Source organism: Toxotes jaculatrix, chromosome 11, assembly GCF_017976425.1.
Source record: "Toxotes jaculatrix isolate fToxJac2 chromosome 11, fToxJac2.pri, whole genome shotgun sequence".
NCBI classification, from domain to species: Eukaryota; Metazoa; Chordata; class Actinopteri; family Toxotidae; genus Toxotes; species Toxotes jaculatrix.
Genome location: NC_054404.1, coordinates 19,493,171 through 19,511,554, shown reverse-complemented (window position 1 = coordinate 19,511,554; position 18,384 = coordinate 19,493,171). Strand labels below are relative to the sequence as shown.

General features: G+C 40.8%; 1 protein-coding gene across 1 annotated transcript; it reads right to left on the bottom strand.

The window, feature by feature from the left end:
* Positions 1–2,232: 2,232 nt before the first annotated feature.
* LOC121189929 (spermatogenesis-associated protein 48) lies at positions 2,233–8,088 on the bottom strand. Its single transcript, XM_041050411.1, has 10 exons — positions 7,683–8,088; positions 7,590–7,600; positions 7,163–7,218; positions 6,805–6,871; positions 4,657–4,739; positions 4,101–4,239; positions 2,834–2,901; positions 2,685–2,726; positions 2,436–2,543; positions 2,233–2,341 (listed from the first exon to the last, which is right to left on the bottom strand). The coding sequence occupies exons 1-10, from the start codon at positions 8,086–8,088 to the stop codon at positions 2,233–2,235; spliced, it is 1,089 nt and encodes a 362-aa protein (XP_040906345.1).
* Positions 8,089–18,384: the final 10,296 nt, after the last annotated feature.

Sequence of the window (18,384 nt, the reverse complement as noted above, 5' to 3'; positions counted from 1 at the left end):
CTTGGGGTACAATCAAAATGTTACTCATAATGGATTTATTATACCCACCACAGTTGTGTACTGTTAAATATGTGGCATTAGTGCAGAAAATCCTTACTTTCCTCAATATTTTCGTTTAGTCCCTCTATTTGCCGTTCATGATAGAGACTCAGTGTGTGGGCTAACATACATACAAACACACACACACACACACATAGTGAGCGAGTGAGCGAGTCAGTGAGAGAGTGAATGTTTAAGAGGACAATGCATGTGCTCACCACCCAGAGTTAGAAAACCACTCATCTAAATCAGGGAAATTATGATAATGGGGCATCTCATTATTCTCCAACTCACTGCGAATCAGTAACTGACATCACATCATTATAGACGTATTCATATAAACAGATTGAATGGCATAAAATGGAAGCTGACACCTTCAAAACTTTCTCATCTTCTTTGTTTAATGTCTCCTCGTGTGTTTATGTGTGACACAGGAAGCGCAGGTCTCAGGAAAGGGTTACAGGGGGTTGTGGTCGTCACCATTCTGGACAGGGGCGCCGCGTGGCCGAAAACAGGACTCCCTGCTACTTTGATTGCCCTGTGAAAATGTACAATTATTTTTATGAGCCATTAAATTATAAATCAAGAACCCAACAGCGAGCTTCATAGTGAAAGACAACAGCAGACAGAGACGTAAAAATAGCCATAGGTACTTGTGTAAGGAGGGAGCTCTGGCAAGCAAGAATCCCGGGGACGCCTGACCGTTGCACTAGACAGTTAATCAATCCAAGTACTTGTCTTTTTTCTGTTTGGGGGAAAAAATATGGGAGGCCAGCCTAATCAGCAGAGGAAACAGATCTCAGGGGGTGTTGGGCACCAGGAAAATGGATCTGGGTTGTGAAAAACCACGATTACCACGAGCTGCTCTGGATTCAGCCATCTGGAGATGCCTGCTCCAAAAGCCGGTAAAATTCGCTCAACTGAGGCCAAACTAGGAAACAGGTTTATGCCTCCTTAACAGACAGCCAAAACTCCCAGAGCGGAGGGATGTTTGCGATGTGTTAAAGTACTTGTCACCTTCATTCATGTAAACTAACATTATCTCAATCAAGATGACTGTTAAACACATTTCATTTCTCTGAAATGAAACGTTTTCAGTTGCTTTTGATGCCATTTGAGAAAACCAAACCAAAATCTACTGTTAAATATCCTCTATACGTTTTATTTTGGAGTTAAATTAACCTTGCTGTTTTCTCCCCAATCTTCCAATACTTCCAATTTCCTTCCTGTCTGTATTCAGAAATGACATCAACTGTTTTTTTTTTCACCCTCTGTCTCTAATTACCGTTACCAAGAGACCATTAACTGATATCTAACCAGCCTACAACGCTACAAACACCTACAAAGCTTAAAAGTGCTGCTACTCAAATACATACAGGCACAAAAAAAACTGAAGCAAAGGAAGGAAGGAAGGAAGGGTGACAGAAAAAAAATCAAAATAAAATACAACAGAAAGACATTAGAAACAGTAGGCCTATCATTTTACTTCTGTAATCATCTCACATGCTCATTTTCTAGTAGCACTGGAGTCTTTCCTAATCTTTCTTATTTTATTCTCTTAGATTTCCTTTGAAATACACAGATACCTCGTATTCTAGCCATTGTTTTTGTTATTTTTTCCTTCAGTCAGAGTGAAGAAATGCCACCATGCACCTTGATCCTTCTTCTTTTGGCTTGTAGCAAATGGGACTTAGGGTTAGAGATGTCTTTGTTCTTGTAGGTGTTACTAGTTTTAAGATTAGTAAATAACTAAATACAGGCTTAAATTTGAACAAGTATATTAAATTATTAATTTACTAGGTACAACTCACAATAATAATGTTGACATTAATAGCAATGACTCCAAGCTGTACTTCATTTTCAAAGGAATGGCAGTAAAATATGGACACATCTGTATGGTGAAGTGTGGACACAACTTGAGGTGGGATGTCAGTGGAGTGCATTAGATCGCCCTCCAGTGGACATTTGTGATAATTCTTGTTTTCTATCTTAAACCCATTTACATTTACATGTATTGAGACTATGAGTTGTTGGAAGGAGGAAGAAAAAAGTCCAAAAAGAAAAAAAAGGACATTTATTAAACAGTTGCAAGTAATGTATAAAATAGTATTTGTTTTGAGTCTTTGAATAACAAATGAATGACTGATGATGCTTGAGAGAATGGCCTGCTAAAGTAAAAGTTACTGTGAAGACTCACCCAGAGGAGTGTGCAGGACTGGAGCTAGCTGGGACAGAGACTGCAGCATCAGCACCACAGTTAACATGGGCAGCCTTGCCTGTATAACCGGGGATGGTGGTTCGGCTGGCACAAAAACACGAGTTTACACAGTATTTCAGGTGCTGAATAAATTTCACATTAAAGAAATAGCTGTGTGTGTGATAAAGGTCTGTCTCACTGTGCTGTGGGCGTGTATGGGGGCATGATGCTCCTCTTCAGGGTCAGTGGATGAAAGTCTTCATCCATGTTGTCAATGTTATCCATGTTCTCTGAGCCGATTGTGCCACTGCAAATACATTCGATCACACACAGAAAGGTAGGTCGAGGTCAGCTCTGTGGATACACGGCTGGGAATTGGATTCATGAACTCATGCTCACGTATATGTAAGACACTTCACAGGTCACCTCTCAAACACGAATTACTCACGTGTACAGAGGGATTTGGCCTGACCTTGGACATCCGCTGCAGCTGTAAACAAGGAGGAAGTAGGTTTGCTGGAGGTCACTGGAGATCAGCATTAAAATAATTTCTAGTGAAGACAGAAGTGGAGTTTTCACTTGTTGTTGGAAACTTACAATGAAATGGGTTTCTTGGCATCATTCCTCGATCGAAGCCGCTGCCTGTTCCACTCAGCTCCAACAGACTTGGAAAGGACAGCAACAATAGACCGTTTAGGAGAATTTATCAGGCTACATTACGAGACACAGTCTGATATTGTCTTCTCTTATAACCCTCACCACATAAACACACACACACACAGCGCACATACCTGTGACAGAGTTCACACCAGTAATCTGCCACCTGACTTGAACTTCAACACCTTTCTTGCAGAGCTATTTTAAAAATACGGCATATGAGTGATGAGTTTTATCACCACCAGTACATTTTTACCACATTGATTTGAAGACATGATACGTCTGGTTTTATTTCATATTTATACCTGTTTTTAACAAAACCCAGATCTTTTAATGCTGACATGTAGTCACAAACATTATAGTCTAACTTTTTTATTTCCTAAGAGAGTTGGGCTCAGTTTTGGCACAGAGGAATAAGCTATATCAAGCTTTGAATACACACACAGTTTTTTTTTTTTTTTTGGTGTGCCAGGGGCAGTGCTGCTGCTTCACTGTTATAAAGGGGAACTCCATCGATTTTACACATCAAAGTCTGTTTGCTTGGAGAGTACTAATGCATCTGTGAAAAAAAGTTGAAGGAAGCATTTTGTGGCTGCAGAGGAGTTTGTGAGAAATCTGATAAAATGCCATCATTTGACAAAGTGACATCACTTGAGGCCTTTGGTGGAATTAGACTTTTCCAAGATACACAGAGAAGAGGTGCAGATAAGGGTGTTATGGGTAATAGTAGGTTGCAGAAGATCTAAAGTGCAGACCTTCCATTTCTCAGCAATGCCTGGTGAGGACCTGTGCATCAAGCTAGCTGATTGGTATCAGCAAAATACTATCAAATCTCCAACCAAACTAAGGGTGAGTTGCTATGTGGGTGATGCAGATGCCAGGGTTTGACGAGGAAGAAGAATGCATAGAATTAAAAAAGACAATGTCCCTGCTTCTCCTGCATCAGTTTTGATGTCCATAGTGAATCTATGTCATAGGAGCACAGTGATAAATTGGTAGAGTGAACTTTTAAGGTACAGTGGGCACATTCCTGTATGCTACAAAATAGGACAAACAAGGTGGAACAGAACTTCAGCCCAGCAGAAGTAATTAACCAATTCTGTAAAAATATTTTTATAGTATATTTGAGCTTCTTTTCAGAGTAATCAGACTTTCAAATTTCCATTCTCTGCACAGTGTTTGTCACCTTTTATTCTCAGTGGCTCACCTGCCACAGCTGAGGTAGGCTATTGTAGCGCCTTGATGAGGGACGCTCACACACTGGGTCAGCCATTTTCTCCAGGGTTGTTCCAGGTGCCTTCAAGCGTCGGGGTAACTTTGAATCCCAACCAACTTCCTCATAGCTCCTGCAAATGAAGGGGGAATTCTCTGGCCATTAAACATCTGAGCAAACTGCCTTGAGTGTAATTGATTAATTTGATTCCCAAAAGTTATTTGCTTTAATTTGAATTTTCAAACAGCCTCCATCGCTGCAGTATACTAGACTGCTTATTAACTCTGGAGCTTATTCTTCCCTGAGGCTTTAAGCAAAGCTACAGTTCATCTGTATGATTTCATTGAGCTGCAATTAACACAACAGGAGGACACACTGTTCCCTAATGACACCACTGAAGCACAAAATCAAACCCATTCACTCTTAATAAGTCTCAAAGCAAAATAACACTTTACAGTGTGGACTTTACAGATTGAACAGTGTGTGAGGTGAAGCGTGTTTAGCTTTATTATAATTAAAAGGAGACACTTAAACGTGACTGTGTTCTGACCTCTGGGTTGTAGATGTGTATCTGAAGCGTTGAACTGCCTGTGAGTCGTGTGTCCACCGGTTCAGGTCAGAGGAGAAGCCATCCTTAAAAACAACATTCACAGTCACATCATATTGTCAGTGGGTTTTATTTCATGGTCCTGAATGGTTATTAATAATTCTTGGACACTAATCAGTTTATTTTCTTTCTTTCTTTCTTGATGTCTTACATAAATAACTACTCAACAACATTTGTGTCATGTCTAGCCCCTAAGGGGGCTGTTTTTGGGAATCCTTTTATGTTCTGAACTCTTTTGTGGACTTTTGAACTCTTGTTTAGTTTGTTAAGTTTTGTTTATAGTTCCTGTTTTATTTTGAAATCACTGCCCTTGTGTAGCTTGTCTTGTTCTACTTCCTGTCTTTGTCTCGTTTCCCTCCTTTGTGATTGTCTGCCCCGCCCTAATTGGTTTCACCTGTTGCCCATTGCCTGGTGTATTTAAGTCTCGTTGCTTGCCTGTGTTCTGGTCCGTTCGTTTTTGTCTCATGCTTCTGTCTCTTTGCCACATATCCTTTGCATTGTCTCGTTCCTGGTCTTGCCTCTCGCCATCGTATCGCCAGTCAGGTTGTGTGTTTATTTGTTACTTTGTTTCTTGTTTGGTTTTAGCTCCTTGTTCCGTCTTTCTCCTCGCTAAGAGTGATTTTGCGTTTGCATTTTGTATTTTTGTTTTTGTACCCTTTTCCCCTTTATGGGTGATCCTTGTTTGAACCTTTGTTAGATTAAAAACTATTATTATTTTTGATTACGTCTGTGGGGTCGTGCGTTTGGGTCCAAGTCCTTGCCCTAGCCGTGACAATTTGAATATGACTCATACTTGTGTACTTTTTTTTTTAACCAGTATTTTTTTTTAACCAATATTAAAACTCTGCTACAATTAAAATCTCATATGCTTAAGTAAACCATTTATTTGTAATATAAACAACATAACACCAGTCTGATGATTTTACAAATGACTTCAGTACTTGTACTAATACGTCTGTAATGACTCCAGATCTGAAACGAATCTGCAGATTATAACATAGCTAAAATTCTGAGGGGAACCATGAATGAGAACCGAGATATTTCACAGGATAAGTCAACACTTTGACCTGCAAGTGGCTCTAGATTAAAAGTCGCCAAAGTCGTCAGGATTCATCCTCTCAGGGTCATGAATTGCAACCCTTCCTACAGTTGTTGAGTTGTTCAGTCTGGGCCAAATTTGTGGCCTGACCACCGACTGAAATTACTATCCCTGAAGTCAGTGGTGATGAGTGACTAATCCAAAACAAAAGTAAAGACAAAATTCCTGATACATGCTCTTGAGGGAATCTGAATGAGTCAGACAATTTGATGTTTTAACACATCAGTGAGCAGCACTGCGTTCACCTCTCTCCTCCCACGTCTCAGACTGCTTTTAATATAAGCATCAATCAAGCCTCCGTTTACTCAACATTTTAGACTCTTCACTGCAACTGAGTGCTGTATAGCTTCTCCTAAACCACAATAATGTATGTTAGGGTAATTATAATTACTTCAATTAGCTGACTGAGAAACAAAATAAAGTATGATTATTTTCTCGAGGTGAACACCTGCCCACATGATAGCAGGCTGATGTGAGGCTTTAACGTGTGTGATGAGACCTGGAGGGAGGTCTGTGTTTATGGGTTACGCTTTCACATTTAATATGTGTTATGATAGTTAAGTGATTAGTTCACTAGAAACCAATCCAGCTTTTGTTCAGCCATATGTTTGCAGTGTCTGCACTGCAGATTGAATGTATAAATCAATGAGTGTTTTTACGCTCTGAGAGTTAAAGATGAAAAATGAGGGAAAATGAAAACAGAAATCTATTGGGGTTCATGTGTACAGTGTATATGTGTGTATAAGGAAATAAATGTTGTTTTGCAGTGCACTTCAGTACGAAAGCCAATTCATTCATCACCCACCTCAGGTCCAGTGTGTTTATCAGGGAAGTTGCAGTGCGCTTTAGCAAATGTCCTCTGTGACTTTGGTTCAGCTTTAACAGGACTGGTTGAACCTTAGGATGACAGAACAATGACAAAGTCTTTGGGATGCAGGCAAACTGGGAACCATAACTATGCACAGTGGTAACTGCTCTTAAGGCCAGATTACCCTGCGAGGAGGCCCTGGGGCAAAAATCAGCCACGGGCCCCTGTTGACCCCTCGTTCCTCCCACTCCCTGTGAAATGTGTATCAAGTACCCATCAGGTAAAGTGCACACAGCAGTGTCTACAAAAATGGAATAATTACACAGTGTTTTGCCTGGCTACACAGACACCAGCTAGCATTCCTGTTCTTGATTACTACCCAAGGTTTGTTGAGTGTCAGTTTGTTTCTGATCAGTGGGTTAAACAGACATTAATCAAACACGTCAACCTTATTTGACTTATTATTAAATGGTTTTAGAACTGATTTTATCGACTTAACACGCCCCTGAAAATCTTGTTTGTGCTGATCCCCAGTGCGTTACCCTCTCACCATGCTGCAGGAGTACTCCAGTACACTGTGACAGCATTTGTTTCCTTGCTGCACAAAGAAAGTGAGAGAGAGTCTATATTAATTAAACTGGCAGTTACTTTCTTGATTAGTTGATTAATCATTTGGTTTCTAAAATGTCAGAAATGGTGAAAAACATTTGTAACAATTTCTGAGAGCCAGAGAAAACCTAATTAATTAATAATTTATGTCCCATTGAACAGAAAATGATGTTCAATTCGCTATCCTATCCTAATTTCCTGTCAGTCGACTAATTCATCAATTGACTGATCATGTCAGCCCTTAACTTTTCAGATTTATGTGACCCTGCGAGTGTCTGCGGCCTTGGGGCAGTTGACCTGTTGGTGATCCAGCCTTGACTACTGAAAACTAGATATACTGTCCAACTTCACAACTCTGACCTGCACGACATCTGATATAAATTATGATAGGCAATAGATGTAAGTATTAATATCAGTGTTATTCTGAATATAACTTGTCATCTGTTGTTTTACCACTGAGTCTCGCTTTCCAGACAGCATCAGGGATCCTCCTGGAGTTCCAAGCCTTGTCCTCGCTCAGGTCCAAACAGACACCAGAGGGGTTTGGGGCTGTTTGTGGCCTCTCTCTGAAACCTGGAGGGACCCACAGAGCAGAGGCCACATGATGGAAATCTATGAATTTCTGTCGACCTTTGACCCCCACGTCCACCTCCGCTCCAGCGCTCAGGTGACCACAGCAAGGATCCAGCAGGGTGACATCGTTTCGTGATGGAGCCAGGGTGACATGCTGAGCAGGAGAGTTTGCACATCCAGGTTCCAGTCCAGTTCTACCACCAGTCCGATACAGACTGGAGTTGAGCCGCCTGATGACATGTAGCTCTGCAGAGAAAGGCTTGAAAGGATCCAAAGCTGCATTCATTATTGCCAGTGGGGAAACTGTGTGTGTGTGGAGAAACTGTGTGGCAGAGCAGGTCATAGATCTGCTTTTAGGCATAATGATGCAGTGAGCGCTGGTTGCTGAGAGACCGTCTTTGTTTGCTGCTTAGATCAAATTACTGACATGCAGAGATGCCACACGGCCTGGTGGCTGCGGAGGTGTGCAGATCCACATACCTTAGCATAACATTCATGTGTGAACATTTGTTCTGTGTTTGCTATGATAATGCAGAGCAAAGATCTAATAAATATCCCCTGGTATCTATTTTGGAGGCCACACGCCAATGACTCACCCCAGGGGAGCATTTGCGACCGATAATGTTTCCTCTGAGCTGGCAACCTACGACGACTAATTTATCACGCTGACCAAATAAAAATGTTTTGTCAGTAGTCAGGGGTGGCTGTTGTCCCTGGAATATTACTCCACACAAATGTGTTTTGGTGGCAAATAATAATGAGAAGAGTTGGCCTCGCCTCAGGGTTTAGTGAACTTAGCCTCTCGAGAGAATGCTACATTACTTCTTGTGATGGGTTAGAAATTGTTTATTTTCTTATGAAAAAAGAAACCTCCTCCTCCACACAGAACATTGCATTTTCTGCTTTTCCACTGACTCACCACTAGATGGAGCAACAGAGCCTGGATTGTCAGACGGTAACACCATAGACAGGCCTGTGTGTGTGTGTGTGCTGTCCTGTCCCTCATGAATTGAATGTTAGTCCACAAATATCACAGCAAAAAATATAAAAGTCCCAGTTGTAATATCATGATGATACATTATGAGCTTAAAAATACCGTTATTATAGAGCAAGGTGGCCATAAACCCACTGCCTGGCACCTTAGACACACTTCAAACCCCTGAAGAAACATTAAAATGATTTTTCTTTTGTGCATGCAGGTTAAACTAGGATATTTCCATAACCAGAAGTGGTGTTTGTTGACAGAGAAACTTCAAATGTAAGCTCTGTTTTTTAAAGCTGACAGTAAACTAAATGAAAATTATGTAAATCACACGGATGCAAAAAGTGTTTTTTTTTTTTTGTTTTTTTTTTTTACAAAGGGTGTAATCTGGTGCATACGCTGGTTTGAAAGAGCTGTCTTATAGTCACTGGAGCAACAAAACACCAAATACTGTTTGCCTCAGTGCCTATTAATTAGTTTGCTGAAATGTTATGTGCATATGTAAATATATGCCACATAAATATAAAGGAATATACTGCAGCTACATATGCATTCTTTATATAAAATGGTGAAGGTGCCCTGGTTAGGTGGCATTTTTCTTGGGAGAGAGTTCATGTTAATGTGTTAGTGACGATGATGGTGATGCTAGCTGATAGATGATTTTTACTCAGGCTGTCATTAGCAAATGTAAACACCCAAGAGCTGTTGAAAAGGATGTGTTAAAAATAGCCTAATTAGAGTTATTCTGATAGCTGAGTGGTGAATATGCCTGACTCCCACACAATGTTCCTCCACAAACGGAGAGCAGAGATGACACTTGTGAGATCTGGTGTGGGCTCCTTTTGAAATCTCTCTCCAGATAAAAAATATACCATTTGTTGCATCAATCTTAGGTCTCGTGAGAGCTGTGCTGATTGTACAGTCACACAGCTGTAATAAATGAGGTTATATAGATTCAAAGGTCCACATGATTTATTGCATTTGGAGTCCATTAATTATTCCCATTTCAGAAATTCCTTCATACACCAAAATGAAATCCCCTCTATGCTTTGTATCCCAATTATTTCAGGGTTTTTTTTCCCTGTTGTTGCAGAGTTTTAAATACCAACCTCAGAGGGGGGGGTGGGGGGGGCAGGGAATCAGATATTTCTGGAGTGAGGAGTCATTACCATCGGAGCAGCCCTTGTTACTAAATCCTGTGTTATTAGTCAGCTTGTCTGCCATTCTCTAGACTCCTCCACAGTCTCAGAAATTATTTAAATCTCACATCTCGCCCTTGGTGCCAGGCCCAAAGCTACAGTGCAGCAGCCACTAAATTTGTGAAGGCTGCATTCATCTGTTGCTCTGGATTAAGAGGCATTGTTGCTGCTGATGCCGCTGCTGTTGCTGCAGAGGGTCATCAAAGCAAAGTCACAGTTGTAGTGTTGTGGCTGAAGACAATATGGGCTGATGCTGCTCTGGGCAGAGCATTATTTTTGTTAATCAGACAACAGCGCTGAGGGTGACCCAGGATGACACCTCAGGATCAGACAAGCAGGGCTGGGAGGAGATGTGGCTGCTAGGCATGGGGAATGGATCATACGGGACACTCCAAAATATAGACAGACAGCATCCTTCATCACGAACTGTGCTGGGGAATCAGCGCTTCAAGAAATTAAACAGATAAATGAGAACAGATGACTGACAGATATTAATGTTTGCCATTGTTGGTGTTATTTCTTTGTAAAGTTTTGATGCCTTATGCGCCTGCAGACACCTGATACCAATTAGATCTCCAGCCGTCTCTTTGCATGATGTACAATAAAGTTCATACAAAGAACCACATCCATGTCTGAGGCTTGATGCATCCACTTCATGGATTATGTGTGTATGTCTTTTAAAGTGATGAAAATGCATGACCATATTTATAGCATAAGGGCCCCAAGTCATAGCTCGTGGGTCATATTCACCACTCTGTGAAGGCAGTGAATTGATTACTGCCCAATGACCGTACATGCATTAGATTAGAGGGCAAATTGGCTGAAGTGAACTTTGTCTCATGCTGTGTGCGGCACTCTCACCCATTTGGAAAAATCCAAACAGAGTGCAGAGATGAAGCTCTCATGAGCGGCGGGGGTAGCCATGTCCTCAGAGAGTGGCCGAAGGCTTTATTGTAGTGCTGCTTCCCTGCCCTCGGTTGCTGCAGCTCTCCGCTTGTCACACTCAGTTAGCTCAATGAAGTAATGAATATGCCGCTGTACATTTTTCATGAGGGAGGTGGGAGTGAAAAATCTGCTCTTTATAATGCTTTTAATATGGAAGTTTTCAAACACACACACACTCTTCCCCCGCACAGCACCCTCCGGGCTATCATGATGCTGCATGAGCATGATGTTTAATGTTAACATTCCCCAGGGGAGAGTCAGCACAATGCAATGTCACTTTCAGTGATGGATATGTTGACTACAGCAGATATACAAGCAGCTGTAAATCATGCGTAAGTTGGAGTCACAGTGCCTGTCCTCTTCTGGAAAGAAGGCAGTGGCTGCACAGGAAAAAAAACTCTCCCTGTACTGTGAGTCACCTATTCAGGCCTCAAATCATTACTGTAATTAATTAGTTCACAAGGAAGCACACCCATGAGCTTCCAAAAACGGAGGACTATTAAGAATGAATGATCCAAAGATGAATGCAAATGAACATGAGTGCTGTTCAGAAATAATAAACAAGCAAGTAATTAGGAAAATGAGTAAGGTTTGGAATTATTTGGAACTATACTAATTTGTAACAGTGATCAGTGATTCCCAAACAGGATAACATCTGCAGCCGACAGAGGAAAGATTGTGGAGTATCTCAAGCAGTTAAGAAAAATAGAAAATATGATTTGATGAAAAATATATTCATATATTTTATTGCAAATTGGTGTGCTGCTGATCTTTGGTAAATTAATTGTCACAATAACCAAGATTCCAGCCACAATAGGCTGACTGCATGGTGCACATCTCACATCAGCCTGAGTCAGCTGTAACACCTGAAGGCCAAAGAGACCGCAGGAAAGCTAGTTAGCAAGCAGAGAAGCTAAAAGCAAAGGATGAGAAGTTAAAATAGCTATATACATAAGTCATAGACACATGGTTGAAACCATTAACTGAAATGAATGGATAAATATTTAGAATAGACAGCTCAAATCGATGGATTTGTCATGACTAGCCCCTAAGGGGGCTGTTCTCTGAACTCTTTTGGTTATGTTTTGAACTTTCTTTCGGACTCTCGGACTCTTGTTAAGTTCTGTTCACTGTTCCTGTTTTATTTTGAAATCATGGCCCTTGTGTATCTTGTCTTGTTCTACTCCCTGTCTTTGTCTTGTTTCCCTCCATTTGTGATTGTCTGCCCTGCCCTAATTGGTTTCACCTGTTACCCATTGCCTGGTGTATTTAAGTCTCGTTATTTCCCAGTGTCCTTGTCAGTTTGTCTGTGTCCATGCCCATATTGATACCCAAGTCTGTACCTGAGTCTGTGTCTTCCCCGTGTTTGTTCCCATACCTGTGCCTTGCATTTTTTCCCACCTCAGGGACTTACCTTGGTTTCCTCTGTTTTCCTGTAACAACATTTTGTACTTTCATTTGGTTTTGTTTCTGAGTATTTTTCTCCTGCGTGGATGATTTTTGGTTATTTGAGTTTTGTTTCCTGGCCCTAGACACTTCCAGTGATTTTTGGTTTATTAAAAGGCTTTTAGTTCACTCCTTTTGCTTGTCTTTGGGGTTTTGCTTTTGGGTCCTGGCCTGATTCCTAGTCTCAGCATAACAGGATTAACGGTTGAAATAGCGTCCAGCTTCTGCCAGTGCTCATTAGAAAAGCAAACTTCATCAAACCATCTAAAAGTCGACAATTCAACTGTATGAAAAAATAGCCACTTTTATGTAGTGTCACTTAACACTCACTTTAAAATCATGAAGGATGGTGCGGATGAAGGGCTGCTTGAGCTCATCTGTTGGGGTACGTCAGACAAAAAAAGGTCAGAAGCACTGTTTTAGATCATTTCTGCTTTTAAAGATATTTCTGGCTTTGTCTCAAGGTGTCTACAGGACAGCAATGCACATTTCAGCTTTTGACCTGTGTGCAATAACACACATCTGATTTTCAATTACATATAAGTTGTTGCATTAGGCAAAGAAACACTGGGGGTAATGGACTTTCTCTGTTGCTCAGAAAGATGGACTTGTCCCTCGAGACCTTGGTTTCCATTATTAAACCACCACCACACTGCCCACCTAGGCTGTTTCCATTCCCTCTGACCAAAGTGAAATTACCTGCTTTTGAAACTTAAACACAGTAAAAGAAGCCACAGACTGGCTGATCACAGCTTGAACCTCCGTTTCTTCTCTGCCAGATTGGAGTTTTTATGTTCTTTGAGGGGGGGAGAAAACAAATTCGCCAGGCTTGTTTGCATTGAGGTCTGACATCCTTCCAGTTTTCATTTCCAAAATATCCCAAGGGAATGTACAGCATCATGTGAGCCAGTGGCTAATACATGCACCAGGCACTCTCAGAGTATGTATCAAGACCTGGATGATGAATTACCATACAAGGGCCACAGGAAATAAAAAAAAAAAAGGATACCTCAGGATGAAGGTTGTTTTGCAAATACAAAAACTTAGTATTCCACAGGGCTGAGACAAAAGCTGCTTCTTTTATGATAACCTAACAATCCACAGTGCTATCTCCAGTCTGACAGCAACTTATGCAGATGTGCGTGGCTCAGCAGTGCTCCACTGAATTGAACCCCCCCTTGAAAAGTGTTCAGCAAGCAGGTCACATTGGCATAGGCTGCCTGTTGTGGATGAAATGCTGAAATGCTGTCCTCCAAGATGCTCTAAGCCTTATCACTCACCTACTGGGCTTATAACAGCCTGTTATGGATAGGGCCAGATTGAACCTGCAGTCGCCTATCCAACCCATGTCATTTAGAGAAAATAGGGGATTTGCTTTCTCCCAGGCTTAGATTATTTCTGCACACCAAAGCAAAGCCAAGTTAGTAGTTTGCTTCCCATATGTCGTCCTTCCAAAACTCAGTCATAGTTAATCGAACCATATCTGTTACTGGGTCAGATGTGCGCCACAGATGCATGAACGGGAAGACAATTCAACACGGCAACAATGAGTGTCACCCTCATCTGGAGGCAAGGCAAGGCAGAGGGGTGAAATTGAAAATGCGAATGTCTGGCTAATGGCAGAGGAGGATTGCTGGAGATATAATACCAGATCTATAAAGGACAATTTCAGGCCCTCAGACCCTGGAGACTCAGGCGCTCAATCATAAAGTGATTCACTCAGATTGATCAAGGAGCGTCGTGATCACATGGGAATGTTACATGTGGCTCCGAGGATCACTCGCAGAACTGTCAAGAGATTCAAAGCTGGATTTAATGGATTTGAGGTGATGTGCTTAGAAATCATTTCAGAAGGTGCAAATAGAATCCTCAAAGCATTTTACCAGCATTTAGCAGCTGTCCACTGAAATTAATGTTCAGAACAGTCGAATTTATACGATTAAGTCGCCATCAGAGAAGCAGACAGGGCAGGAATTTACTCTGTATTCTCACAGCAGAAATTCAAAGGGCCCGGCTCTCTGAGAGAAGAATCGGAAATCTACTAATGAACCGCACTGCTGATAACAGTCCCATATTAAGCAGAAAGTCTAAATGCACTTACTGATAACAAGCCTTCTTTTATTTAAAATAATTCTGGTTAAAAGCTCAGTGCTCCCTCTGAAATTGAAATAAATGCTGGAAATGTGACATTAAATATTCAGAACCTTCAGATGTCCTTTAGTTCTTCATGATTGAAAAGAAATGCACAACAAAAGCAAAGTCCTACATAATTATTCCCTTCTAATAAGTGAGAAGGTGGATCGACACTGCGTTTTAAGTAAGTGGAAGGTAGTGTTCACTAACTCTGCCTGGTATAGATGCCGGCAGATAAACTGCACTTTGAACCTTTACTTATTTTCCTGTATTATCGGCTCGCAGAACATTTTCCCCCTCTGTCAAATCATTGTCTCACACAGCTTTGAATGCATTTCATGAGACTGCAGACAGACAGGGCCACTGGCTTAGGCCCACACTTGTGTACAGGAAATCATGAAAGTAAACCTGTGCTTTCAAAACTTTAGATTGAAGCTGGCACTGAAGTGATTTGATCTAAAGCTTCAATCAAATGGCATTTTTTTTATTCTGAACTTTAAAGTGGCCCAAACTGCAAAAAACATTCATATTAAGTCTGAGACATTAATGAAACTGCTTGTGATTTTTTAATTTTGTAATGCAGTATGACATGATAATTCAATAAAACAATATGAAGGGACTTATTATCATTTCAAAGGACTCAGTAAGGCTTTACAAATTTCACTCACTGCATTAAAGCACTGTATCAACCAGCTTTTGGAGAACTTGGGAATTTTCAGCTCAGTATCTCCCTCAAGCATCATACACTAATTACTTTTTTTCAGTAAATGATTTGCTGAGAAACATATCAAAAAGGAGGAATGTGTCAGAAATCCAAAATACTATATATTGACAAACATACAGCAGCCATGGGGGAAAAAAGTCAGTTATCATTAAGTCCTGTTGGGAACTTGTGGCTTGAAGCTTAATAGGAAAACACATGGTGAGTCTCAGAATGTGTCTGTTAGCTTTCTACTTAGTTTACCCTTTAGATGCATCAGTGTTAAGAAACACACACTGAGGTACAAATAACCTTTTACAACATATTGTAACTGCAACACACATTATAAGAGCTCAGGCAACCTCTTTTTGCTGTTAAGCTCATGTCCCTTAAGCTAAAGTAATGATCCAGTTCTTAACGTCACCATGTTGCCATGCTCACACTGACAACGCCGCTGTTTGACTTGTATTCTGACTTTAAGATTTAACTGATGAAATAATCAGATGAGAAATTTGTTTAAATGAGTTTTACAAAGATTAACTCTGTGAGCAAACTTTACACAAGTGTGTAAGCCGCTGCTCTCGAACAATTTTTCTTAACAAATGCTTCAAATTATAAATCAGTAGAATCACCTGCAGGTTAGTTTTCATCTGCTATTTAGGTTACAGCATATTTTACTATCCTTCATCAGTGACCCTGGAGGACTTTTGGTTTTCTTCCTTCCTATTTGTGAGTTAATAAAAGTCTGATGCTGATGAAGCTTTCAACTTTCCTTTGTTGACCAAAGGGTTTCTCAAAGCTTATGATGCTTTCATTTCAAACGACAGAGCTGGCCGATTGCTGCAAATGAATAATGGATTTCATCACCTACTGTAATATGAACACATCTCATCTCAGTGCAGCAGTACACATTGTCCACAACAGGGCAGAAGCCTAATTACTTACATAGAGCATTGGGGAGACCACGTTAATCTCTTACATTTTTTTTCCAACAGATGTGTCCAATTAATGGCCTGTCTTTGAAGGAGTTTAGATTTTTACTACTACTGGGAGTTTTATGTCAAAGTCTAAGACCCGGCCTCGTTTCTGATGAGCTGACTTTATAGGCAGTCTTAATCACAGCTTTCTTCCACCCAATCATACATGGAACTGATCTTGAATAACCGCAAAAATATGATCTGATCTAAAGTCAGCTGTAAATGTTAATGGCCTGGGCAGAGCAGAGACGGGAGTGACAGATAACATCCCCGGTCACAATCATTACCTCACAGGCTGAGACACAGCAGGTAAGCTGCTTGGGAAATCAGACAAAAGGGAGAATTGTGTTGTAAAATGAAATAATAGAGAGATGACACAGCTGTTATACCTCTAAATAGAGGAAGGCTGAGGGAGGAGAACAAGGGACATTAAAATGAGCTCTTCACAATACGTGTGAGGGTTGGTGGATAGGAGAGAAAAATACTACAGACATTTACCATTTGTATGCACAAGCACAAGTCCTGTTTTCCTTGAATGAATGAGTGTGGTTTGAGAGGACCCTTAGAGTCATAGAAACAGGGGTGTTAAGGCTGACCAGAAAACCTTAATAGATCTATGCCACCGCTCCCATGCTGCTCTGAGAGAAGCCTGTCACGTAGCATGTACATGCATTTAGGCTTATTTACCTCAATCCCGCCGGCTGGCTGACAGGCACGTCTCACTGCTGGAGATGCAACATTGTTGTCTGGCAACCTCTTGATCAAAGAGTTTTCCGGCGTAGCCATCACATTGCAAAGAGTGGCACGCTGCTCATGTAAAAAAAAAACAGAAACACAACATCTGCATCTAATTATCACAGCCAGCTCTTCTGTGTTCATAACCTGGACTTAAATTATTAATCGTCAGTTTGATCTGTTGGTCAATGGGCCCCATTTCTCTGCCAGATACATGCATTCATTACTCATCATCTTCAGACGGAAGAAGAAGAAAAGAAAAGCTACGCTATGAGCCATATAACCTTTCAGTTTCTAAAGTTTGGAGTGTTTGTTTGTTTGTCCAGTCCAGCCTTTATGAATGGGGCTGAAAATCCAGAGGCAACTGTGGAGATTCTCTCACATCCAGCCTCTGTTGTTTCAGTCGCAGCGCTCATAGCTATTGGAAATGAAGCCGCAGCATTACTAAATAACTTAATATCCTATCCAACTCATGAAATATTTACCTGTGGCTCTCCCACAAATACTTCTCATCTTGGAACTTCAAAACAGAAAAATGTTTACATCTAAAGAGCAGATTTGTTCACTCTGGTCATATTCAGAGGTTACCTGTGAAATCTGAAATGTCAAATCATTTATTTCAAAAGCAGGATTGGGGTTCATCACTTCATCTCTGCATTATTTGATGACTTAAAATGAAATTGTGAACATTTTATTTAATTAGAGGTCTGTAATTGTAAAACACCAGCCTTTCAACAGAGGCTGAGTGTGAAGACCTGCAATTGAAAAGAACCATTTGAGCGTTTACCGAGCACAGATTGGCATTTATTTGAAACATGAACACACAGTACCAAGAGAAATACAAAAAAGAAAATGCACTTTCAAATCAAAACACATTTGAACATCCAGAAAAGATAAAAGAAATCAGGAAACAGTCGAGTCCTCTTTAATTTCCTCCTGTTCCTTCTGTTTTTAACTCTGCCTCTTCATCCTGCCCTGCAAATCTTTACCCATCATTCTGAAATTGATCGCACAAGTCTAGTCTGCACTTTGGTGGTAGAGGGGCAGGTGTCGGGGTTTGCCAGATGACACCACATGTCGAGACATTGAGGTTTTCACCTCCAAAGACAGCTGTGTGTGTTCTATACATTCTGTTGTTTTATTGACCTCTGGTCCAGTACATTGCTTATTAAAATACAGAGGCTATAAAAAATATTTTTTACACTAGTTCAGCATTAATGACCCCTATATTTGTATATATCCATAAATAATTTAATACATAGATAAATAGATATTCTGTGTGTGGATTATAAACTTTCATAAAAGCATTGTCAGTAATGCAGGAGTGACTACAGTATAAATGCTGAAACGCTCGAGGGCTGCTGTCCGACCCTGATGCCCGGTAGACTGGGTGAAAGGCCGAGAGTTTACATGCGGATTGGCGCTGGTGTTGCGTGCCAATGTCCCCCTCTCATCGTGCCAGTCT

What these genes read in the sequence shown, in the direction of transcription:
- LOC121189929 (XM_041050411.1), bottom strand. Translation starts at nt 8,088, where the DNA reads ATGAATGCAGCTTTGGATCCTTTCAAGCCTTTCTCTGCAGAGCTACAT. An exon ending in TCCTGCAGCATGGTGAGAGG is followed by an intron (nt 6,872 to 7,162) that starts GTAACGCACTGG and finishes CACATTTCACAG; the next exon opens with GGAGTGGGAGGAACGAGGGG. An exon ending in GCCAAGAAACCCATTTCATT is followed by an intron (nt 2,727 to 2,833) that starts GTAAGTTTCCAA and finishes CCTTGTTTACAG; the next exon opens with CTGCAGCGGATGTCCAAGGT.